Below are 25,783 nucleotides of genomic sequence, written 5' to 3'. Positions count from 1 at the left end.
TCAGCACAAGCCTCTTGCCATCCCCCCTGTGTTAGACATTGTAGATGATGTGTTTTTGGAGGCCAGCCTTACCCCTGACTCCTTACCTCCAGCTCCTGTTAAGCCAGACAGATGTTACAGGGATGTTCATCGTGTTTCATTGTTGCAGTCATAACTGTAGGGTGCTCCTGCCGGCAGGCAGCCCGAGGTCGGCCAGAATCCCAAAGTCTGGGTCCGGCGTCGGCTGTACAAACCAGTACCCTGACGTCAGTACGCTCTGGTACATAACCCTCAGCCGACGCCATCTTCTTCAGTCTTTCTTGCCGTGCGGTGGAAAGCAGCTCGCAAGTCGTTGGTTGGCGATTTTCGAACAGTGTATTTTGTTGTCGGTCCGAAGTTCTTACTTCTCTTCTCAAAGCTAAGTACCCGCTAGAATCTTTTTCTTGTTCCTCCGATGTCAGAAAAAGTTAATAATTGTATAACGTGTGGGAAACAAATACCTCATAAAGATTTCCACTCTTACTGTCTACCTTGCTTAGGCCCTGACCACGACATTTCTTGTTGTCGGTTCTGTGCCAGGTTCAACTCTCGTACTATCAAGCGCAGGTACGATTGGGCTCTAAATTATTTTGGCAGACGCTTTAATTATAGAATGTCGTCGGACACTTCCGGAATTCAAAAGAAGCGCAAAGACAAAGACAGGCCTCCGAGGTCCAAACAGGACTCGTTGCAGCTGGAGCCAGCGTCCGGTTCGGCTGTCGTCAGTGAGGTGCTTTTGCAGCCCCTGTCGTCCGCCACTTCTGAACCGATGGCCGATATGGACTCCCATGGGGAGCCATCAAGGCCTACTATTTTAACTGCTGCAGGACCTTCGGATGTCGCTCCCTCAGATGGGTCCGGAACCGCTATGCAGGTACCGGCTTCTGAAGGGGGTTTTCAGGCCTACTCACATCACTATTTCAAAGGCAAAGGCAAAGACAAAGACTCCTGTAAAGTCAAAAGTTCCTGCTCAAGCTGCTTCTGAAACTACTCCCAGGACACAGAAGCAATTATTAAAGATGGCTGAAGATTTGCTTACAATGATTAGGGGTTCTCTCCCCCCTCCTGAGAAAAGGCCACGACAGGATGTTCCTCTGGATTCCTCTGACCAGGCTTCTGTATCTTCTGTCTCTTCCTCAGATCAGGACTATTCTTTTCCTCCTTATGAGGATTCTGATGCTGAGGACTCCTTACCCTCGGCCTCTCCGCCTGAAGATTTCTCTTTTGGGGAAACCTTGCATGAGATGAGGGAACATTTTCATTGGGAAGGTCAGGAGTATTCTGCTTCCAAGAAGAGGCTTAGAGAATTTCTTCTTCTTCCTCAACATAGGCCTTTGGCTATCCCTCCTGTTCTTGACATTGTGGATGATGCTTTTTCTGAGGCTAATTTGAATCCTGATTCCATGCCTCCTGCTCCTTCTAAGCCTGATAGATTTTATAGGGTTCCTGAGTCTCGTTTGTTCTTATTTAAGAACCCTTCTGCGGATCCTGAAACTATTTCTCAGGGCTCTAAGGCTGTTAAAGTTGCTACTTCTAAGAATCCTATTCCCTCTGAGAAGGATTCTCGGGCCTTAGATAGGTGGGGTAAGGGTATATACTTCTGATACCCTTTCTGTTAGGGCTTTAAATTGCCAGTTTCATATGTTTAAGTATCAGCAATTTCTTTTGTCTGTTTTAAAGCAAAAGCTTACTTCCCTTCCTGCATGTGCAGAAGATAAGGAACTACAGGATGTATTGCATGCAACTGAACAAACATAGCTTACATTGTGGTTTTGATGCTTTGGATGCTTCTTGCAGGGCCGCAGCCTCTGGTACTGTTATCAGGAGACCTGCTTGGCTTCGTGAACAAAGTTTACCTGAACAGGTTAAGGCTAAATTATTAGATGCCCCTGTTCAACATGATGTTCTTTTTGGATCTAAGGCTGAGGAGGTTATTAAAAAGATGGAAGAAAAGGCAAAATCTATGCAAACTGTGAAAGACTTCTTGCAAGTTCAGCCTCCTAGATTTTCCAGGAATTGGCCCTCCAAAAATTGGTCCTTTCCCACGTCTGACAGGCCTCAAAGGGGAAGATATAGACGCTCCAGAGGTCGTGGCCAAGCTCAGGCCTCCTACAGATCGAGACAATGGACTGCTTCTTCACCTAGAAGGGGAGAAGACAGATCCCAGTCTCAAAGAAAGCAAACTCAATGACTCTCTCGGTTGGGCTACAGGACCTCTTTACCTGGATGCCCCTCTCGGAGGAAAACTTTCTCTTTTTTACAGAAATTGGACTCATATTACCCAGGACAAATGGGTACTGGACGTGATTTTAAAAGGCTACAAATTCCACTTTCATACCCTGCCAAGGGCTTTCGGTTGGCCAGATCTGCCAAAACATCAATGGTCAGAGGCCTTAAATCAAGTGGATGCTCGTCTGGCCATGAGAGCCATAGAGCCTGTTCCACTCTCAGGGATGGGAAAAGGTTTTTATTCAAGACTGTTTCTGGTTCCAAGAAAACAAAGCTCATGGAGACCTATTCTGGACCTTTCTGTGTTAAACACCTTTTTGGAAATTCCAAAATTCAAGATGCTTACTCTGCAGCAGCTGATTCCAATGCTCTCTCAGGACGCCTGGATGGTGACATTGGACCTAAAGGAAGCTTATTTACACATTCCCATCAGGCAGGAACGCAGGAAATTCCTCAGATTCAAGGCAGGTTCGAGACACTTTCAATTCTCTGTACTGCCCTTTGGTTTATCTACTGCGCCCAGAGTCTTTACCAAGTGCCTGGCACCAGTAGTGGCTTATTGCAGACTTCAGGGGATTCAGATTTACCCCTATTTGGACGACTGCCTTATTCAGGCAGACAGCAAGGATCTTTTACTTCAACATCTGGATTTTGTTCAACGTCTTCTCCTTCTACTGGGATTCTCAGTGAACACAAAAAAGTCACATTTGATCCCTTCTCAACGAATGGTATTTCTGGGAGCGCTCTTAAATACAACCTTACAAAGGGCCTTCCTCACTCCAGAAAAACAATTACAGCTGGCTTCAATTTTCAAGACTTTAGCAACTCTAACACAGCTCACTGCAAGGAAATTCCTGCAGGCACTGGGCTACATGGCTTCCTGCATTCTGTTGATTCCAAATGCAAGGCTTCATATGAGAAAGCTTCAATGGTATCTGAAAAGTGTATGGTCACAGCATTACCACGATCTGGACACTCTGATTCCTCTGATCCCCTGCCTCCAGAAGGAGTTCCTTTGGTGGTCCAGGGTGTGTGCTTTAAACGAAGGAAAGCCTTTCCGTCTTCCTCAACCTTCTCAAATCATAACCACGGACGCCTCGGATTATGCTTGGGGAGCATATTTTATAGGCAATTGCCAGCAGGGAACCTGGACAAAGGACCATCTTCACTGGCACATCAATCTGAAGGAAATGTTGGCAGTTCACAATGCTCTTCTAGCCTTCAAGAACCTTTTGCATCCAGGGCCTCTTTTGATTCGCACAGACAACACCACAGTCATGTGGTACATATACAAGCAGGGGGGTTCTCATTCGTACCCTCTTTGCAGACTAGCTATGGCTTTATGGGACACAGCTCTAAATCTAAATCTACATCTCCAGGCTCAATTCATCCCAGGAGAACAGAATCTCTTAGCAGACAGCCTGAGCAGAAACATTTTAGATCCTCACGAATGGATGCTAGACACCAACTTATTCAACAGGATTACTGCAGTTTGGGGATGTCCCCAGATAGATCTGTTTGCATCCCATCTCAATCATCAGCTGCCTCGCTTTTGCACCAGGTCCTTCCACAAAACAGCTTGGAAAGTGGATGCCCTGTCCTTCAGCTGGAGAAGCCTTTCAGGATATGCCTTCCCTCCTCTTTCTCTACTTCCTCGGGTATTACTGAAGATAAAACAGGACAAGCCCAAGTTCCTCATCTTGATTGCTCCAAATTGGCCTCGACAGTTTTGGTATCCAACTTTAAAGCACCTGTTTTTGGAGCCTCCTTGGATTCTCCCTCTGAACCCTTCTCTTCTGTCCCAGCATCAGGGTCAGTTGCTACATTCCAATCTCAAGACCCTTTGCCTGGCAGCTTGGCTCTTCAAAGGAATTTGATTTCTTCTAGTCTTCCCAAACAAGTTTTGGATGTTCTTTTGGAAGCTAGACGGCCTAGCACTAGGAAATCCTATGCCTCTAAATGGAAGAGATTTTGTATTTGGATGCAGGACCGAGGCTTGGACCCACTGGTGCCTGATCTCTCTTCTATTTTGCTTTACCTTTCGGAGCTTTTGTCTAATGGGCTTTCCTTTTCTTCCATTAAGATTCATGCTTCTGCTATTTCTGCTCATTTCAGTACTGATCCTCCTGTTTTTTCTCCTCCTTTGGTGAGACAGTTTTTGAGAGGGGCCAAGAATTTAAGACCTCCCAGGACCCCTCCTGTTCCTGCTTGGGATCTTAATTATGTTTTAGAAAAGCTTACTTTGCCTCCTTTTGAGCCTGCTGCATCTTCAGATATTAAGTTTTTATCTTGGAAGACAGTTCTTTTGTTGGCTTTGACTTCTGCCAGAAGGGTCTCAGAGTTGCAAGCTCTCATGGCTGTGGAACCATACCTTATTTTCCACCAGGACAGAGTATCCTTGAGGACCAATCCTACTTTCATGCCCAAGGTGATTTCGAAAGTGGCTTTAAATCAAACAATTCACCTTCCTACCTTCTTTCCTAATCCTCAAAATAAAGGGGAAAGGATTTTGCATTCCTTGGACGTGCACAGACAGTTACGATTTTACTTGGACAAGACTAAAGAGTTCAGAAAATCTAACCAATTGTTTGTTTCTTTTGCCTCCAGTTCTCTTGGAAAGGCTATTTCCAAACAAACTATTTCCAAATGGATTTCTTATGGAATAAGATTTTGTTACACTCATCATGGGAAACAGTTTCCAGGTACTGTGAGAAGTCATTCTACTAGAGCAGCTGCTACTTCTACAGCTTTTCTCAGAGGAGTTCCTACCAAGTATATCTTGGAAGCTGCCACTTGGAGTTCTGTGCATACTTTTTCCAAGCACTACAATCTCCCTTTGTATTCTAAGACCAGGGCAGGCTTTGCCTCTGCTGTTTTGCAGGGTCTTCTTGCTGCCCCTTCTTCTGTCTAAACCTCCTCCCTTTTTCACTGCTTTGGGATTCCACCCTACAGTTATGACTGCAACAGTGAAACACGATGAACATAGTACAGTTGTGTACACCTACCATAAATGTAGATGTTCGAGTGTCTTCACTGTTGCAGTCGGTGTTTCCTCCTCCTATCCCTCTTTTCTCTTTTGTGGTGTATTTGTGTTTCCTTGTTGGATTCATTTTTGATTTATTGGGGACTTCTGACATCTAGGGCAAGAAAGGCTGAAGAAGATGGCGTCGGCTGAGGGTTATGTACCAGAGCGTACTGACGTCAGGGTACTGGTTTGTACAGCCGACGCCGGACCCAGACTTTGGGATTCTGGCCGACCTCGGGCTGCCTGCCGGCAGGAGCACCCTACAGTTATGACTGCAACAGTGAAGACACTCGAACATCTACATTTATGGTAGGTGTACACAACTGTACTTTCCTGATTCACATAAATTCCTTTTTAAAAACCCTGCTGCAGACCCAGAAACTATTTCTCAGGGTCTCAAGGGAGTTAAGGCTTCTGCTGCAAAAAACCCTACCCCTTCTGACAGGGATTCTAGGGCACTGGACAGATGGGGAAAAAAAGGTTTACACATCTGCTACCTTGGCTATAAGGGCCTTAAACTGTCAGTTTCATATGCTCAAATATCAGCAAAATGTCATGTCATTGCTTAAACAGAAAATGTTGTTAAACTCTGAATGTGCAGAAAACAAGGAAATGAAGGATGTATTGCATGCAGCTGAACAAGTTGGAAAGCATACTTTGCAATGTGGTTTTGATTCTTTAGAGGCCTCCTGCAGGGCCGCAGTTACGGGTTCTGTAATTAGAAGGCATGCTTGGTTAAAGGAACAAAATCTGCCTGATCATGTTAAAGTTAAATTATTAGATGCACCTTTACAGCATGATACTTTGTTTGGTGCTAAGGCAGAAGAGGTGTTAAAGAAAATGGAGGACAAGGTGAAATCTATGCAAACGGTCAAAGATTTCTTACAAGTACAGCCACCTAGGTTTAGTAGACACTGGCCAACAAAGAATTGGTCCTTTCCTGTGTCAGACAGACCTCAAAGGGGCAGACCCAGATGCCCTAGAGGCAGATCCCAGGCGCAAGGTTCATACAGGTCAAAGCAATGGGGTGCTTCTACCTCCCAAAGTGGAGAAGACAAATCACAATCTTACAGGAAACAGTCCCAATGACTTCCCCCTGCCTGCACCAAGCACTTATTACCTGGCAGCACCCTTAGGGGGAAAATTAGCACTTTTTTCTCAAAATTGGCACATTATAACCCAGGACAAGTGGGTTCTAAATATCGTGTCACAAGGCTAGAAGTTCCATTTCCATACCCTGCCAAAGGCAAACGGCTGGCCAGATCTGCCAAAAAGTCAATGGGCAGAGGCACAAAGACAAGTCTCATCCCTCATGGACATGAGGGACATTCAACAAGTGCCAGAGCAAGAGCAAGGATTTTACTCAAGACTGTTCTTAGTGCCCAGAAAGGACAAGGCCTGGAGGCCAATACTGGACCTATCGATTCTGAACACATACCTGGATATACCAAAATTCAAAATGTTGACTTTGCAGCAGCTTCTGCCCATGCTGGCAAGAACACTTGGCTTGTAACTTTAGACCTAAAAGAGGCATACCTGCATGTCCCAATCAGACAAATATGCAGAAGATACCTCAGATTCAAGGCTGGCTCAATGCATTACCAATTCTCTCTGCACTGCCCTTTGGCTTATCTACTGTGTCCAGGGTCTTTACAAAGTGCCTGGCACCAGTAATTGCATTCTGCAGACAAAGAGGATTACAAATATACCCTTACTTGGACGACTGTCTAATTCAAGCAAAGAACAAGGACATCCTTTTACAGCATCTGGTGTTTGTGAAAAAACTTCTAACATGCCTAGGGTACACAGTCAACGAAAAGAAATCAAAACTAGTACCCTCTCAAGAGATAATATTCCTGGGTGCAAGCTTAAATACAACTGCCCAGATGGCTTATCTCACGCCAGATAAACAAAGGCAACTGACTACCTATTTCAACATGTTAGCAACAAAGGCCCAGTTATCTGCAAGAAAAATTCTGCAGGCTTTGGGCTTCATGGCATCCTGCATCCTGTTAATTCCATATGCAAGACTGCATATGAGGAAACTTCAGTGGTATGTAAAAAGTGTTTGGACTCAACATTGCCACAGCCTGGAAACCATAATTACTCTCATTCCCTGCCTGCAACAGGAGTTTCGATGGTGGGCAAAGGCTTGTCACCAAAACAAGGGACAGCCATTCACATTACCCCCAGCCAGACAGACACTAACAATGGATGCATCAGATTATGCCTGGGGGGCCCACATGGCAGGAAGATGCATTCAGGGAACATGGACCTCAAACCAAATGCATCTACATATCAGTCAAAAAGAGATGCTAGCTGTTCAAAATGCCCTGACAGCCTTCAAGGACCTACTTCATCCAGGCAACACCACGGTCATGTGATATATAAACAAGCAGGGAGGCACACATTCTTACCCCCTTTGCAGACTAGCTATAACTTTGTGGGACACAGCATTGACTTACCAAGTACATCTGCAGGCACAATTCCTGCCAGGAATTAAAAATACTCTGGCAGACGAACTAAGCGGAAACCTCATGGATCCCCACAAGTGGCAGCTGGATCCACAAGTCTTCAACATAACAAGGAAATGGGGATGCCTGGACATAGATCTATATGCCTCCCCTCACAACTACCAACTGAAAAGATTCTGCACAAGGATTTATCACAGACAAGCATGGAAAACGGACGCCCTATCTTTCAGCTGGAAAAACCTATCAGTTATGCCTAAAGTGGTGTCCAGTGTGGCTCTTAATCAAACCATTCATCTGCCAACTTTCTATCCAAATCCACAGAACAAGGGGGAAAGAATTCTACATTCTTTGGACGTACACAGACAACTTCGATTCTACTTGGACAGAACCAAAGTTTTCAGAAAGACAGAGCAATTACTAGTGGCATATGCTGCAGGATCACAAGGAAAGGCTATCTCAGAGCAGACTATTTCAAAGTGGATAGGCCACTGCATTCGTTTTTGCAACTTATACCATGGCAAACCAGTGCCTAAGGGCATTAGGCCACATTCCACCAGAGCTGCAGCCACTTCAGCAGCCTTTCTCAGGGGAGTACCAACCAAGGACATTTTAGAGGCAGCTACTTGGAGTTCAGTGCACAACTTTACAAAGCACTATCATCTGCCACTCTACTCTAAATCCAGGGCAGGCTTTGCCAGTGCAGTTCTGCAGGGTCTTATACCCGCTCCTAATGCTGTTTAGTTCCAGCCTCCCAACCATGGCTTTGGGAATCTACCCAGCTGTAATGACTGCAACAGTGAAACACGAAGAACATAGTACAGTTGTGTACACTTACCATAAATGTAGATGTTCGAGTGTATTCACTGTTGCAGTCCAGGTTACCCACCCGCCATTCCCCCTTTTCTTCTGATGGAACTTATCTTTCCTTCTCTGATTTATGCAACCTGTGTGGTGTATTTGCTTGTGCATGAAGGTAAAGTTCATATTGCTGCATGTAATTTTATATATAGATATAAATTTTACCTACCATTTTAGGGGGCACCTGACATCTGGGGCAAGAAAAACTAAAGAAAATGGCGTCTGCTGCTTCTTTTATACCCATGACAACCTGACATCAGGGAAGGGGCGACGACAGCTGACGCAGGACCCAGGACTTTGGAATTCAGGCCGACTGAGGGCAACCTGCCAGCAGGATTACCCAAATGTAATGACTGCAACAGTGAATGCACTCAAACATTTACACTTATGGTAAGTGTACACAACTGTACTTTCTTCCTGGTGGGTACAGCTGCCTCTGTGCAGCTATTAACATGCTTGTACAGGGTTTCTATGAACAGTTCTGCATTGGCAGCAGTGTTCTCAGGGTTTATGGGGGCTTGAAATTTTGCCAGGTTCTCACTTAATAGCAGGAGGTTAGCCTTAGAATAGTCCCTGCATATTCCATGTTTAGCTGGGGGTCCAGGTTTTATTTGTACTTCAAAGGATACCTTTTTGTGGTCTGACCTTACCAGGGAGGCATTACAGAAAGGGGTGTGCAGCACTCCCCCATATTAGTGAGGACCAGATCCAGTATGGTTGCACTCCTGGTTGGCGTATTGACTGTCTGGTCCAGGGAGATTGTGTTTACAAAATCCAGGAATCTCTGTGCATGTACGTTTGGTATCAACCCTTTGCCATCCTCCACGATCAGAAAGCTCCTTTCTAAGTTAAAGACAACCTCCTTAGTATCTGACCAGCTTCTCTCTGGGCACCTAAAAATGGTTGCCAGTGTCATGGATTCCCTGCCTCCATTTTGATAACTATGTCCACATCTGAAAAATTTTCCCAAATATCTGGAGAAAATCATATATCGTACATCAAGGAGGCATATCACTCAACATTAACATCTGTATACCTATTACTATTCTTTCTCCGTCAAAAATCTTTGCAAAATGCATCCATATACAGCTTGCACAGCGTTTTAATGTAAATAATCTTCTCTCCAAAACTCACCATGGTTTTAGACCCAATTGTAGTACAACAGCTCTCATACATTTTATTAACACTGTAAACCAGCATAGGAACAGTAGCAAACTTGTATCCAAAATGTTCCTTGCCCTGCCAAAAGCATTTGACATAGTATCACATCAGCAACTACTTACTGAACTTTTGTCAGTCCCCTCCCAATCCTCGCTTATATGGTTCCTTAGTTATTTATCTGGAAGGGAAGAAGTAGTTGTATGGTAGCAGGAGTATTCACCCTTTTTACAAGTTACCATAGTAGTTCCTCAAGGTTCTGTAATGCAACTCCTGCTTTTCAACATCTTTGTAAATAAACTCCATACTGAAACAGACCTTGCTAGCATAGTATAATATGCAGATGACTAATATGTATAGTCCCAACAATATCTGAACATTGTTGCCTCACAGTAAGACGCTGTCCGGTTCGATTCTCAGCTAGACCGTCTTCTGCGTGGAGACATGCGTGAATGGGCGTACCTTAGTTGAAGGTTGTGCGTCAGGCCTGGCAAGCCGGTATGTAAAAATCAACTGCCAATCATTAGTGGACCGGAGTTCCGCTGTGGCGACCCCTAACCGGGAAAAGCCGAAAGGCACAAACAAACAAGAAATCACTCAAACTTCCTTGGCTTTCTTTCTGTCAAAACATGGCTAATAGTTCTAATTTATTCCTTAATCCAAATAAAAACACTTGGCTTTTCTCAACTTATGATCTTCACAACCAAACAGTGCCATAGCTAAAAACAATCTTTCATGATTAAATCATCGTTGTTGAACAATACCAAATTTGAAATAGTGACCAATACTAAACTTCTTGTTATTGTAATAGATGACAAGCTTAAATGTGAACTTTTTTCTCCACTGAAACAAACTTTCACACTGATAATGCATTTTATTCAACACATTAACACCTCAAGCATTCTGTCACTGTGAACAATACTTATTTCTGTTATTACAGTGACTGCATCTCTCGTAAAATGTATATATGTATTGCACATTTACTGTTTTACAAATATGTAATGTAATGTTAAATGTGTAAATAAAATACTTGTGATGATATAATGTAATTTCAAGCATTTATGTACCTGTGATGGAGCTTTTCTCCCTGGGCCTCCGCTGAGAATGGGCTTTGACCAGTGTGACTATCCTGGTCAACAAAGACAAATAAACCTTTCATTGCAGAACAGGATGGAACACAAAATTTTTAAGACTCAAAATGAGAAACAAAAAATTCCTCATAATGAGGTACTGTTATGAGGCATTATGCAGCATGTTGATTTTTATTAAGCATTTCTTAAAGGGAATTGTTCATGAGTTTTTGCCTTTCATATGAGTTTAGCAGCTTGCAACCATAACTTTGCTAGTGATCGTTAGTTAAAATTTGTACAGTTTGTCCTTTACTCGTTAATTTGTTTTATGACTGTGTAACTTTGTACTGTGATCTAGATATCAAAAGGATACTTGGTTAGTTAAGGTGTAAGCATTTCCTTAAAGTCCTTCTTCCATTCTAGCATGATTAGGGGGGAAATACATTTAAATGAAATATCACTAGAGGCAAGGATGTTAGCCTCTTCAGCAGTAAAACAATAGCCTTAACTGCAATGAGTTCAGAGTTCACTTTTCTGATCTGTAATGCTTTCTGTTACTTTAGTCCTTTCCCAGAAGTTGCAGAATCTGTCCAGCAAGAGCTAGACTCCTACAGGACCCAAGAAGATGAGGTGAAACGCCTGAAAAGCATTATGGTAATTTTTTTTATTTTATTTATACTGTGGAAAACTTTTTTTTTCATAAATATTAACCATGAAAATTCTTAAAACATGCTTTCATTTTAAAGAGTCTTTGACAGAAGATTAAGCAACAGGTTCTGTTATATTTTATAGAACTACTTGGCTTTTCTCAACAATGGAAATAAAGTAATTTCTCCTTTTATGTATTTGTTTAATTCATAGAGTTTAAGAGTTTTTTTCTTCTACTTTTTGATCCATCCCCCAATCTGCGACTTGAATCAGTGCTCATTTCAATTGGGCAAGAGCTCTGTGACTCTGTTGTTCTCTTAGGTCAAGAGCTGGGTGCTAGCTCTGGTGCCGTCACCCCTTGAGGGATCATGATGTACTGCTTATGGCCTTGGCATTTCTCCTTTATCTGCCTGTAGATGCTCAACGGGGACAGGTGATTTCACCCACTTCTGTGAATGATGTAACTTTCAAAGCCCCCCTCCCCTACATCTTTGCAGGCACCTCTGCATATCCTGTGGTCTCCATCAAGAAATAAGAAGTGAGCCCATCTTCTCCAACATCTAGGTCGTAAATTAAACCGAATGTCTTCATTGTGGTCATAGCATTAGTCCTCCGTGTAACAGAACTTGCCAGAAGTCACAGTGAATGTTATGTTGTCTGTATCTCGCCTTCGTTCTTGCTGTTTTGGTTCGGAGCTGATCCTTCGCCTCCGACTCAGCCGTATACTATAGCTCGAGCGCTTTTACTGGTTCGAGGCTAGCCCCTATCCCAGAATGCCTAGCGGTAGTTCCCCAGATCTCGTTTGCTGCTTTCAGCGTCGAGATTGCAGATACTGGCTCAGGCTAAGTGTTTTCTCTTTTTATACTTTTGAAGTATAATTTTTGCATTTATATTACCTAACTTGGAAACAGTAGTTGTCCTTCGTTTTTATACATTTTTCCTATCCCGTCTGAGTGACTGCTACTGTGTAGACTAACAACTTTTCTCTCTGGCCTTTTCCCCTCTAGAGGGTTCTTCGTCTTTCTTGCCTTTTCTTAATATCTATTAAGCTTTTAAGCTTTAAGGAGTTGCCATTTAAGGTAGAGGCTTTCCTGTCTGTTAAAAAAAAAAAAAAAAAAAAAAAAAAAAAAAGTTTTGTCTGTATTTGCCTGTTTATCTTGTTAGTAATGTGTTTTTTGCCTAGCTTTAGATAATGTTGTTCGACATTATGTCGAAAGATACTGCCAAGGAATCTAAACCTTCGGGTTTCAAAAAGTGCAGTTCGTGCTGCCAAAAGATGTCCCTTACAGATGGGCACACGAGTTGCATGTATAGTTTAGGGCCTGTTAACCTGCAGTATTCGTGTACTATTTGCCATGCATTTAGTTCACGAGTCCTGCAGGAGAGAAATAACAAATTGATTTTAAGAGAGTTACTGAAGGGACCCCTTTGATCCTACTATGGGGGGGACTCAGCCAGCAAAAAAACCTGGAAAAACCCAAGTCTTCATCCTCTTCGGCTCCGATTTTGAAACAGTCAAAAGAGAAGGACAAGTATCAAGCTAAGTCTGACCTGACTTTTGGTTCTGACAAGACACTCTCACCTACGGCTCCATCTGTTGTCTAGGAGCCAGTAAGGTCTCATAAGCGAGCTAGGTCTCCTACCTTGGAACCAGTACGGTCTGCTTCACAGTCTCCTTTATTACAATCTGTGGCAGGCAGTCACCGGTCTTCAACCCATTCCTCTCTGTCATCCAGGAGCCTCTCAGATGATGATGTGGAGAGGGTGGTGAAGAGGCTTCTTAGAACACCAGCATTAGCTAAAAAACGTTCGGGTCCATCCCAGATGGAAATGGTGCCAACAGCCCAACCAACACCTGTCTCTATTCCTCCAATGACTTCTCTGAGCTCGGAGCCGGAGTGTATGGAAGTCGTAGTGGTGGAACCATTGGTTCCAGTAACCTCCAGTCTTTCTGTTCTGACTACCACTCCGATCTCCTTGAATACCCCCTTCTATCAAAGGATCTGGGAGCCGATGCTCCCTCGGTGGCTCTGAGGGGGGAGAGGCATCAGACCCTTGTCCGACCTTACTCTCCCTCTTGGATCTTCGGCGCAGGTCAGCTCTGCTCCTACATCAGCATCAGCATCATCGCCGTCGGTTTGGAGGAGGTCTCCTACTTCTTCAGAGTCAGAGACTCTTCCTGGTCGGGACCGTGATACCTTCGAGGTGATGAGGAGCATGCTGTCTAGTGACACAGCTCCACCCTCGGCTCCATTGGCTCCTTTGCCTTTGATGCCTGTGTACGCCTCCGAACCCCCGCTCCGCCCCAAGCATAGGGAACCATGCTCCAGGAGGCCCCATTGGGCGATCCCACCTCTCCAAAACCTCCCGTGAGCATCCCTCAGAGGTGGTCCCTCGGAAGAGGACTTACAAGAGGAAGCATGTGGACTCCCCTGAGTCCTTGACATCAGACACAGACTTGGATGACTCAGAAGGGTCCCCCTCTGAAGCTCTCTCTTTTTCAGACATCTTAGAAATCCTTAGACAGAGGGGTGACTGGAAGTCCCTTGCCCCTTCTGAAGACGAGCCAGTGTACCTGGATGCATTAGTTTCCAGACCCTTTTGGGTATCTCCTACTTTTAACCCACTATTGCATGTAGTGAGTCGAAAGGTGTTGAGCTCTCCAGACACGATGGAACCAGTTCAGCGGAGACCCAATTATCCAAAGGTGTTCCCATTGATGCTATGGTAGTGGCAGCAGCCACCAAGAGGGAATTAGCGGAAACTTCTTCATCTGTCCATCTGCCGAATAAAGAGTCTCATACGATGGACAGATACGGGAAGCGTATGTTTTCTTCAGCAACCTTTACACTCAGGTCGCTTAACTATTTGTCCCACTTTACAAGGCTTCAAAGAGATCTCCTCAAAGAGTTAGGAGCTACCTTAGAGGATGCTACAGCTGCTGGAGCCTCGGATAAGGCAGCTTCTCTTACGATCTTGACTTCGGTGGTTAACTCCTCCATGCGGCTAATTTCGTATGCAGCTGATGGGGCGAGCAGGGCGGCAGGCACAGGGGTGACCTTACACAGACACTCATGGATTTGCCTTTGTCATTTTGTGGAGCCCTTCAAGTCTTCCTTTACCAGTGCGCCCTTTGACAGCTCGTCCTTATTCGGGCTGCAGGTAAAAGAGACTCTAACCAGGTGTGAACAGGATGACAAAATTCTCTCTGCCATACGAGTACATTAGTCTGCTCCATCTAGGCCTTATACTAAGGGCCAGAAGAACAGAAAGGTAGGGTTTTTGGAAATTCCAGGAAGCTTCGCCTGACACAATTGGCGATTTTTCCCTCAGGTGCAGAGGGGAAAATAACAGAAGATGCCAGTCTCGTTGCAGGGGGGGGGGGGTCGGCAGAATCAGGGCGACAGAGATACCTCAGGGCGACAGAGATACCTTTTCTGGTAGACCCTTCCAGTGCTCCTGAAGGGAGGCCCGACTGTCCGACTCCGGACACAGTTGGGGGGAGATTATTCTTGTACCCAAAAGCCTAGCAGACAATCACAGAAGATACATGGGTACTATCAATAATATCCGGAGGTTACAATATCCCCTTCTCCCAACTTCCCCTGTCAAAAAGACAACACTCTATCCCAGATGTTCCACCCAATCTTCAGGATCAAGCAAACCTAGAGTTTCAAAGGTTGCTAAGAAAAAGTGTCATCCAGGAAGTCCCTGCAGACCAAATCAGATCAGGAACTTACTCAAGGTTCTTTTTAGTTCCAGAGAAAACAGGGGACTGGAGACCCTTATTGGATCTCAGCAGGCTGAACAAATCAGTCAAGAAAACAAAGTTCTGGATGGTAACACTGCAGTCCATTCTTCCCTTTCTGTGACAGGGCAATTGGATGTGCTCTATTGATTTCCAGGATGCGTACTACCACATAAAAATGGACAGACGGTCAAGGAGATATCTACACTTTCGGCTGGACGCCAGTCACTATCAGTTCAGAGCGCTGCCCTTTGGTCTCACCACAGCCCCCAGGGTGTTCATCAAATGCATGGCAGTAGTTATGGCTCACCTGAGGCATCTAGGATTCCGGGTGTTTCCATATCTAGACAACTGGCTCCTTACTGCCACCAATGAGGATCAGCTAATCAAGGCAAGGGAGTACACAATTCACTTTTGTTCTCAACTAGGGATCACCATAAACTACGAAAAGTCTGCCTTGTTGCCTTGTCAGTATATTACCTTTATAGTGGCAGATTTAGACATAAGGGCCATGATAGCAAAGCTGCCTCAAGAAAGAGTATTAATGATCCGTCGCCAAGTTGCAATGCTGTTGACAAAAGAGAGAATTTAGGCAAGATTTGTCCTCAAGGTCATGGGTTCTATGGCAGTGGCAATCACTCTGGTCCGTATGGCTTGCTTCCACATGAGAATTCTGCAGTGGCTCCTCTTTGCACAATGGTCATTCCAGGATTTACCCATGTCACATCAGATTCTGATCACGGAATCCTGCAAAAAGGATCTGGAGTGGTGGCTTCACTACCCTATGGTAACAATAGGCAGGCTGTTTCTACCCCCCCAACCTGTAGCCACAGTGACCACGGACACTTCCCAGATAGGGTGAGGGGGGGCATTATCTGGGACAGACTGTTCAAGAGTCTTGGCAGGAACACGAGTACCACTTGCACATCAATGTCCTGGAGATGAAAGCGGTGCTTCTGACAATGCAAGCACTTCCTACAGGGACTGTACCAATTCAGACAGACAATATGTCGGTAGTATGGTACATCAACAAACAGGGTGGAACCAGGTCTTACCCCTTTTGTCGAGAGGCTCTACGAGTTTGGCAATCGGTGATGTTTTCCCAACGCTTTCTGGTTGCAATGCACATCCCGGGGAAATCCAACGTGATAGCGGACAAGCACAGACAGGCTGTTCTGATGCCTCATGAGTGGTCCCTGAAGCAGGAAGTTGCAGACTTGATTTTTCACAAATGGGGCCAGCCATGCTGTGATCTGTTTGCCACCCCCTCAACAACAAATGCAGCAGCTACTTTGTCCTAGTCCCACCACTGGGACAGTCATCCAGGGATGCAATTGTTCCCGATTGGCCCCAGGGACCGCTTTATGCCTTTCCATCCTTTCCCCTGATCCCCAAGGTTCTTCAGAAAGCACAGTCATTGGGTTGCAAGTTGATCCTCATTGCCCCTTACTGGCCTCATCAGATATGGTTCCCATTCCTTTGGCCTCACCTGCAGGGAGAACCTTGGATGTTCGTTATGTTTCACTGTTGCAGTCATTACATTTGGGTAATCTGCTGGCAGGTTGCCCTCAGTCGGCCTGATTAACAAAGTCTTATGCATCAGTTGCTGTCCCTTCTTCCATGACGTCAGGTTGTTAGGGGTATAAAACATGCAGCCGACACCATTGCATCAGTCTTTCTTGCCACGTGGTGCCCGAAGCAGAGTCAGTTCGCAAGTGCCGGTCAGCTGACTCCTGAAATTTTCATTTTCGAGTTTCAGAACCAAAGTCTTCAACTAAAAGCAAGTACCCCGTTGGGAAAACTTTTTCTTGCTCCTTACCGATGTCAGTAAAAGTTAATAATTGTATTACTTGCGGGAAGCAAATACCTCATAAGGATTTTCATTTGTACTGTATTCCTTGCCTAGGCCCTGACCATGACGTACCTTGCTGTCGGTTTTGTGCTTTATTTAATCAGCGCACTATCCGTCGTCGGTACATTTTTGCTTCTAAATATTTCGGTTCTTGGTTTAATTATCTAGAAATGACTTTGGTTAGCCATCCTACTACCGGAATACCGAAAAAACGCAAAGAAAAAGACAGAGACAGGCCGTTGAGGTCCAAAACTGTCGACGACGTTTCTCCAAAGCCATTTGCCAGTTTGCTGGTACTCAGTGAGGTGCTTTTGCAGCCCCTGATACCTGCTACTTCTGATTCGCAGGCCTCTACTGAGACCTATTAAGAGTCCGGAATGCCGCAAGAGGCTTCACCTATGGAACCCATGGGTGTCTCTACCGTGGATGGGTCCGGAGCCGCAGTGCAGACACCGGCTTCTGAGGGTGTATTCAGGCCTACAGACTTGCATATTAAACCGACACCACCTTCAATATTAAGGCCAAAATCTCGATCTATGTCTAAAAAACTGATGCCCAGACCACATGTACAGGCCCCTATGCCTAAAAAACAAATGATCAAAATGGCCAAAGATCTAATTACTCTAATCAGGGGTAGTAACCCCCCCCCCATCTAAGAGGCCTAGGGCTGAACTTGACTATGAATCTTCTGAACAGGACTCTGTTTCTTCTGACTCTTCTAATGAACTAGATTTGTCCATACCTACTTATGAGGACTCTGATGCAGAGGATTCCATTCCTTCTGCCTCTCCCCCTGAGGATTTTTCTTTTGGGGAAACTTTACATACCTTAAGGGAGCATTTACACTGGGAAAGTCAGGATTTTTCTGAATCCAAAAAGAGGCTTAGGGATTTCCTTCTTTTTCCTCAGCATAGCCCTTTGGCTATACCTCCTGTACTAGACATTGTTGATGATGTGTTTTCAGAGTCCTGTATGACCTCTGATTCCCTGGCTCCGACCCCTTGTAAACCAGACAGATATTGCAGGGTTCCTGAATCCCACAAATTCCTTTTCAAAAATCCTGTTGTGGACCCTGAAACCATTTCTCAGGGGCCCAAGGGCATTAAGGCTTCTACTGCTAAAAATCCTACCCCTTCTGATAGAGACTCCAGGGTGCTGGATAGATGGGGTAAAAAGGTTTATACTTCTGCAACCTTGGCAATCAGGGCTTTAAACTGTCAAGTCCATATGCTAAAATATCAACAGCGTATCATGGGACTGCTTAAACAGAAAATTATGTTGATTTCTGACTGTGTGGAAAATAAGGATTTACAGGATTTATTGCATTCAGGTGAACAATTTGGAAAACATACTTTGCAATGTGGTTTTGATTCTTTGGAGACCTCTTGCAGGGCTGCTGTTACTGGGTCTGTGCTTAGAAGGCATGCTTGGCTTATGGAGCAATCTCTGCCTGATCATGTTAAAGCAAAATTGTTGGATGCTGCTTTGCAGCAGGACCGTCTGTTTGGCAATAAGGCTGAAGGTGTTCTAAAAAAGATGGAAGATAAAGCTAAAGCTATACAAACTGTGAAAGATTTCTCACAAGTACAACCTTCAAGATTTAGTAGGCACTGGCCTACTAAGAACTGGTCCTTTCCAGTTCCTTGCAGAGTCACTCAAGCCAAACCCAGACATTCCAAAAGCACCAGGTTTCAGTCCCAAGGGACTTTCAGAACTAAGCAATGGGGTGCCTCCGCTTCCAAATCTGGAAATAAGACACCACCCTATGGTAAAATGTCTCAATGACTTCCCTTTAAAATTACCAAGCACTTATCTCTTAGCCGCCCCTTTGGGGGGGGGGGAACTGGCAACTTATAACCCAGGACAAATGGGTTTTAAATATAGTGTCCCAGGGATACAGATTTAATTTCTACTTGTTGTCAACTCCAAATGGGTGGCCAGACCTGCCCCCAAATCAGTGGGCAGAGGCTCAGAAACAAGTACTTTCCCTCCTAAACATGGGGGCAATTCAGCTAGTGCCAGAAGAGGAAAAGGGAGAAAGTTTCTATTCCAGACTTTTCCTGGTACCCAGAAAAGACAAATCCATGGCGTCCAATTCTGGACCTGTGTACTCTTTCTGGACATTCCAAAATTCAAGATGCTGACTCTTCACCAGTTACTTCCTATGCTAGGCAAAGATGCCTGGTTGGCAACTCTAGATTTAAAAGAGGCTTACCTGCATATCCCAATCAGGGAATCTTGCAGAAGATACCTACGCTTCAAAGCAGGCCACTTACATTATCAGTTCTCTGCACTGCCCTTTGGCTTATCTACTGCACCCAGGGTATTTACAAAGTACCTGGCTCCAGTAATTGCATTGTGCAGGCAAAGAAATATTCAAATATATCCATACCTGGACTATTGTCTAATTCAGGCAGAAAACCATGCCATTCTTCTAAAACATCTGGCGTTTGTAAAAAGGGTTCTAACTTGTATAGGGTACACCATAAATGAAAAGTAATCACAACTGGTACCCTCTCAAAAAATTGCATTCCTGGGTGCAAGCTTGAGTACAACTGCCCAGATGGCTTTCCTTACGCCAGAAAAGCAAATTCATTTGGTGACTTACTTCAAACAGGTGGCCACAAAAACCCTGGTATCTGCAAGACAATTACTGCAAGCCTTGGGGCTCATGGCCTCTTGCATTCTTCTAATTCCATATGCAAGACTGCATATGAGGAAACTTCAGTGGTACTTAAAAAGTTTATGGAGTCAATATTGTCACAGCCTGGAAACAATAATTCCGAACATACCTTGCCTGCAACTAGAGTTCCTATGGTGGGCAGAGGCCTGCTACCAAAACAAGGGACTGCCATTCACACCACCCCCTGCCGCCCAAACCCTAACTACAGATGCATCAGACTATGCATGGGGGCTCATCTGGCAGGGAAGTGCATTCAGGGCAAATGGAGCCCAAATCAAATGCACCTTCATATCAATCAAAACGAAATGCTAGCTGTACAGAATGCACTGACAGCCTTCAAGGACTACCTTCATCCAGGACAACTAATGGTAAAGACGGACAACACCACGGTTATGTGGTACATAAACAAGCAGGAGGGTACACATTCCTACCCCCTCTGCAGACTAGCCATGGCATTGTGGAACATAGCCTTGAGCTACCAAGTACAACTACAAGCTCAATTCCTGCCAGGAAAATTGAATATTCTGGCAGACGAACTAAGCAGAAATCTCATGGACCCACACGAATGGAAACTGGAACCATGGATTTTCAACATGTCGACATGCAAATAGGGGAGCCCAGACATAGATCTTTGTCATCCCAGAACTACCAGTTGGACAAGTTTTGCACAAGAACTCCTCACAAAAAAGCCTGGAAAGTGGATGCTCTGTCCTTCAGCTGGAAAAACATATCAGTCTATGCCTTTCCCCCTCTGCCTCTGCTCTCCAAAGTTCTACTAAAAGTCAAACAGGACAAACCAAAAATGATTTTGATTGCTCCAGACTGGCCTCGCCAACAATGGTACCCAATCCTACGCAGTCTGTCACAAATTTCTCCATGGCACCTGCCTCAGACACCTTCCTTACTGTCTCAGCAGGAGAACAAAATTCTGCACCCTCCACTCCAAACATTGAATTTTGAAGCTTGGCTAATCATTTTAATTCCCCCTTAGCATCTTTCAGCAAATCTGTGATGGATGTCATTTTGGAGGGGAGAAGACCTAGTACTAGAAAATCTTATGCTGACAAATGGAAAAGATTCTGTGCCTGGAATCAATCTCAATGGATGAGCACAGCAGCGCCCAATTTACCTCAGATTTTGCAGTACTTAACTGAGATGCTTCACAAGGGCCTGTCTTTTTCTTCCATAAAAATCCATGCCTCAGCCATTTCAGCTCATTACAACACAGAACCCCCCCCCCCTTTCATCCTCTGCTCAAGCAGTATCTCAGAGGGGCCAAAAACTTGAGACCTCCCAGGAGAGTTCGTACCCCTGCCTGGGACCTTAATTTTGTACTGGAGAAACTCACTCTACCTCCTTTCCAGCCAGCTGCTACTGCAGACTTAAAATTCCTTTCCTGGGAAACAGACTTCCTTTTAGCAATCACTTCAGCTAGAAGGATCTCTGAATTACAGGCCCTTATGGCAGTGGAGCCTTTCATCGTCTTTCATGCGGGCAGGGTGTCACTTAGGACCAATCCATCCTTCATGCCCAAGGTGGTATCCAGTGTGGCTCTTAATCAGTCCATTCATTTGCCAACTTTCTTTCCCAATCCACAGAACAAGGGGGAGCGGATTTTGCGTTCATTGGATGTACACAGACAGCTTAGATTTTACTTGGACAGGACTAAATCTCGAAGAAAAATCTGAATAACTGCTGGTAGCATTTGCTGCAGGGGCAGAGGGAAAGGTTATTTCAAAGCAAACAATTTCTAAATGGATAAGCCACTGTATTAATTTCTGCTATAAGCACCATGTAAAACCTATCCCCCAGGGGATCAGATCCCATTCCACCAGGGCTACATCTACTTCCACAGCCTTTGTCAGAGGTGTTCCTACCAGGGATATTCTAGAAGCTGCTACCTGGAGTTCAGTTCATACTTTCACCAAGTATTATCACTTACCAATTTTCTCTAAATCCAGAGCTGGTTTTGCCACTGCTGTTCTGCAGGGCCTTATAGCCAGTCCTAATGCTATATAGATCCAACCTCCCAACCATAGTTTGGGAATCTACCCAAATGTAATGACTGCACAGTGAAACACGAAGAACATAGTACAGTTGTGTACACTTACCATAAATGTAGATGTTCGAGTGTATTCACTGCTGCAGTCCTGGTTACCCTCCATCCATCCCCCTGTTTTTCTCCTACTATGCCTCTATTTTCTTTTACTATACTTAAGTCTTTTTGGTGTATTTGCTTTTGTTTGGAGGTATATATTTTTGTGTTTTTAATTATTTATATATTTTTCACCCCATTTGGGGGGCACCTGACATCTGAGGCAAGAAAAACTGATGTAATGGCATCTGCTGCATGTTTTATACCCCTGACGACCTGACGTCATGGAACAAGGGACAGCAACCGACGCAGGACTGAAGACTTTGTTAATCAGGCCGACTGAGGGCTACCTGCCAGCAGATTACCCAAATGTTATGACTGCAGCAGTGAATACAATTGAACATCTACATTTATGGTAAGTGTACACAACTGTACTATCCTGGACCCAGCGCCAGATCTCTTGATGCATCAGTCGGGGGCTCTCCATCCTTCCATTCAAACTCTCAAGCTGACAGCTTGGTTTCTCCACTTCCAGTCTTAGCCAGGCTTCCCGATGTTTCTCTGGCAGTTCAACACATTTTGATTTCCTCCAGTAGGCCCACTACAAGGAAACGTTATGCTAGTAAATGGAAGAGGTTCTCTCGTTGAGCAGGCAATAATTAGGTTGATCCTTTTATTGCACTCATTTCAATGATTCTCGAATTTCTTGCTGTAACTTTTGAGTGAGGAGCAGCTAATTTCCATATGGGAGAAATGGGCTCCAGTATCATGTCCCATAGGCTATGTAAGGCATACCTAAGAGGTGCTACCCTCTTAAGATCTCCAATAAGAGAACCCCCCCCCCGGGATCTAAATTTAGTTTTAGATGCTCTGATTCTCCCCCCCTTTGAACCATCTGCTTCTTGTCCACTCAAATTTCTAACTTGGAAGACCCTTTTCTTGGTTGCAATTGCCTCAGCTAGAATGGTTTCAGAATTACAGGCCTTATCTATTCGTCCCCCTTACTTGATTTTCCACCAAGATAGGGTTTCTCTCAGAACCAACCCCTCTTTCTTACCTAAGGTGTGTTCTAACTATAATTTGAATCAGTCCATAGAGCTTCCTGTTTTCTTCCCCAATCATGGCAACAAGGCAGAGTATAAGCTTCATTAATTGGACCTTCGTAGACAATTTGTTTCTGTCTACACAGGACCAAGGACTTTAGAAAATCTGACCAATTGTTCATATCCTTTGCGGACAATAAAAAAGGGTGTGCAGTCTCAAAGGTGACTTTATCCAAGTGGTTTCCAGACACTATAAAACATATCTGCGATTTGCGTAAACAAAACTTCCAGGGAAAATTAAAGGACACTCAACAAGGGCCTTGGCTACCTCTATTGCTTTTCAAGCCAGACTGCCTTTGGATTCGATCTGTGCCACAGCTACATGGGCTAATCCTCATACCTTTATCACTCATTTCAAAGTAGATGTGGCCTCCCAGAACAGGGCATCCTTTGGCTCCATGGTCCTGAAGAGTTTTTTCCAGTGAGCCACCCAAGAATCAGGTGCTGGGGATGTGGTCCCAAACAGCAAGAACGAAGGCGAGATATGGACAACATAGCATAAAGAAGTTATGTACTCACCATAACGTTCCATGTTTGTTGTCCTTGATCTAACCTTCCTTCTTGCGTCCCACTCTCCTTCCTCCTTCCTGGAGGATCAAAAGTAATTCCTTGTTTTTATTGGTTATCCTGGCTGAGTTTCCTTTTTACCATACCTTTTGGTTAATCCTAGTCTCCCCTTCTTACTCTTGCTGATGGTTTACACCTTTATCTGTAGGTGTCCTCTGATATGTAAAATAGAGTATATCTTTTTCTAACTGTATGGTCTATTACTGGCTTATTACAAATGAGATCTGGGCAACTACCACTAGGCATGCTGGGATAGGGGCTAGCCTCGAGCTATAGTATATGGCTGAGTTGGAGCCGAGGATTGACTCCGAACCCAAACAGCAAGAAGGAAGGCAAGATCAAGGACAACAAACATGGAATGTTATGGTGAGTACATAACTTCTTTTTCATTACTGAGTAGCATAACACAGCAGTGTATAGCCTTGGTGGAAAGATTTACATGGACTTTGAAATACTGAAATAGATTTACATTAAAGAAACTGAATAGTCATTATTTGAAAATGTAGCTGCATTGTGTGCCTTTGTAGTCATTTTTTTTTTAACTTGTCACATTTACACTTTTTTTTTTTTCTGAATTTCCACTTCATTTGAAAGTGATACAGGAAGTACACCTGGGTGCACAGTGCAGAAAGATAAAGCCCTGATTGTAACATTGCAGAAGGAACCAGATAGTAAGGCTGGGAACTGAGGGCCAGTGCCAGATCTCCCATCCTTGGGGTGAGAGACAGCTTAATCCACTGATGTGCTATCACATTCTGGAGGATGATTGTTACTCTATACAGCATAATGGCTGGGGGCATGCACTTGGCACTGACAAGCGGCATATATGCATTCTACTGGTCATTCATCCATCCAGCCACAATCCTTTATTCCCATTTGTATGCATGAGGTTGGTGTGTCACTTTAACAGTGACGATCATCTAGAGGCATGGTTCACACCGCCTGGTGGCTAGCCCTGCCTCGGCTGTCCTTCTGTATCACACACTTGCACCTATGGCCAATTTAGTTTGTCCAGTCCACCTACTGTATATCTTTGGAATGTGGAAAGAAACTCATGTGAACACAGGGAGGACATGCAGACACTACACAGAAGGCACCCCTGCCAAGAATTGAACAGGAGCACCTCTTGCTGTGAGGCGACAATGCTGTCCACTGCGCCACTGTGCCGCCTGCTCTACTTGTCATTGCATGTGTTTAAAAGTGCATACACACTGGGGATGACATAGCAGACTCTAACTTAGATATAAATTCATGTCAGCCAAAACATTAGAATTAGGCCAGCATCAGGATATAAAATTAACAAAGATAATACAAAGGCTGTAGTAATAAACTATATACCCACACATTGATTAGTTCAGCATTACCCATATTTATATGAAAAGATGAAGTATTTTGTGTTTTTTTTTTTTTTTTTAGTATTCTGTTTTCATAACTAGGAATATGTGGGAAAATAATAAACTAAAGGTAATACAACAATTGAGAAACTAGAATGTCATAATTATGGATATGGATTCTAAGATACAAGCAGTGAAAATGTTTTTAATCCCTTTGGACTAGACCTGTTTTTATCAACCAGAGGAGAAGTTGTGGATGAATATAAACAGGCAAAAGATTTTTTTTGGGAGGGGAAGACAATGAGGGCTAAATTGGATAAACTGACCTCTCCATAAAACAAGCTGATTTAGGGTGACCTGATTTTTATTTATTTATTTATTTACATTTGTTTACCAGGAAATTCCAATTGGACGCAGGTCCTTTTTCAGCGGATGCCTGAGGCGAAAAGCTCCACATCATGTACATGATAAATAGAGATACAAAGTTGCAGCAATAGTAAACAATATTGCAGGTTGTTGGCTTTACTACAGTAACAAGATACTGATTATCAACAGTATATACAGTAAATGTTGCAAGTTAAGATAGTTTCTTGTCGTTTATAATATTAGCAACTAAGTTGTCAGACAAGATTTTAAAGTATGTAAAGACAACTAGCTAATTCTGACTGTGGTTAGTAGTGGCGGTAGTATAGTTGGGTTAAGAGTCTTGGTGGGGGCGGTAAGGGTGGGGGTGTTGGTCTGGATTAGAACAAGGACAAAGCCAGTGCAAATTTAAGTGGAATTTGAGTGCAGTCTTGAAAAGGTTGCTGGAAGGTAGATTAGTTATAGAGGGTGGAAGATTGTTCCAAAGTTTAGATATGGTACATGAAAATATGGCTTCTCCTGCTGAGTTTTTGGGTTTGATAACATTGAGTTGATTTT

The 25,783-nt window shown here is 44.1% G+C and overlaps 1 protein-coding gene across 3 annotated transcripts in view; it reads left to right on the top strand.

Moving 5' to 3' along the window:
• The window catches only part of SCFD1 (sec1 family domain containing 1), a 3,579,547-nt gene that overhangs the window by 1,201,393 nt on the left and 2,352,371 nt on the right, over nucleotides 1–25,783 (top strand). For all 3 annotated transcript variants that reach the window (XM_044073814.1, XM_044073812.1, XM_044073811.1), the window contains exon 12: nucleotides 11,396–11,486. In XM_044073814.1, the coding sequence (XP_043929749.1) occupies nucleotides 11,396–11,486 (91 nt within the window). The remainder of the gene's footprint in view (nucleotides 1–11,395; nucleotides 11,487–25,783) is intronic.

The sequence above is a fragment of the Protopterus annectens genome, chromosome 6.part0 (assembly GCF_019279795.1).
Source record: "Protopterus annectens isolate FY-2018-M chromosome 6.part0, PAN1.0, whole genome shotgun sequence".
NCBI classification, from domain to species: Eukaryota; Metazoa; Chordata; order Ceratodontiformes; family Protopteridae; genus Protopterus; species Protopterus annectens.
The sequence above is the reverse complement of the archived record's forward strand: the minus strand, read 5'-3'. Positions and strand labels throughout refer to the sequence as shown.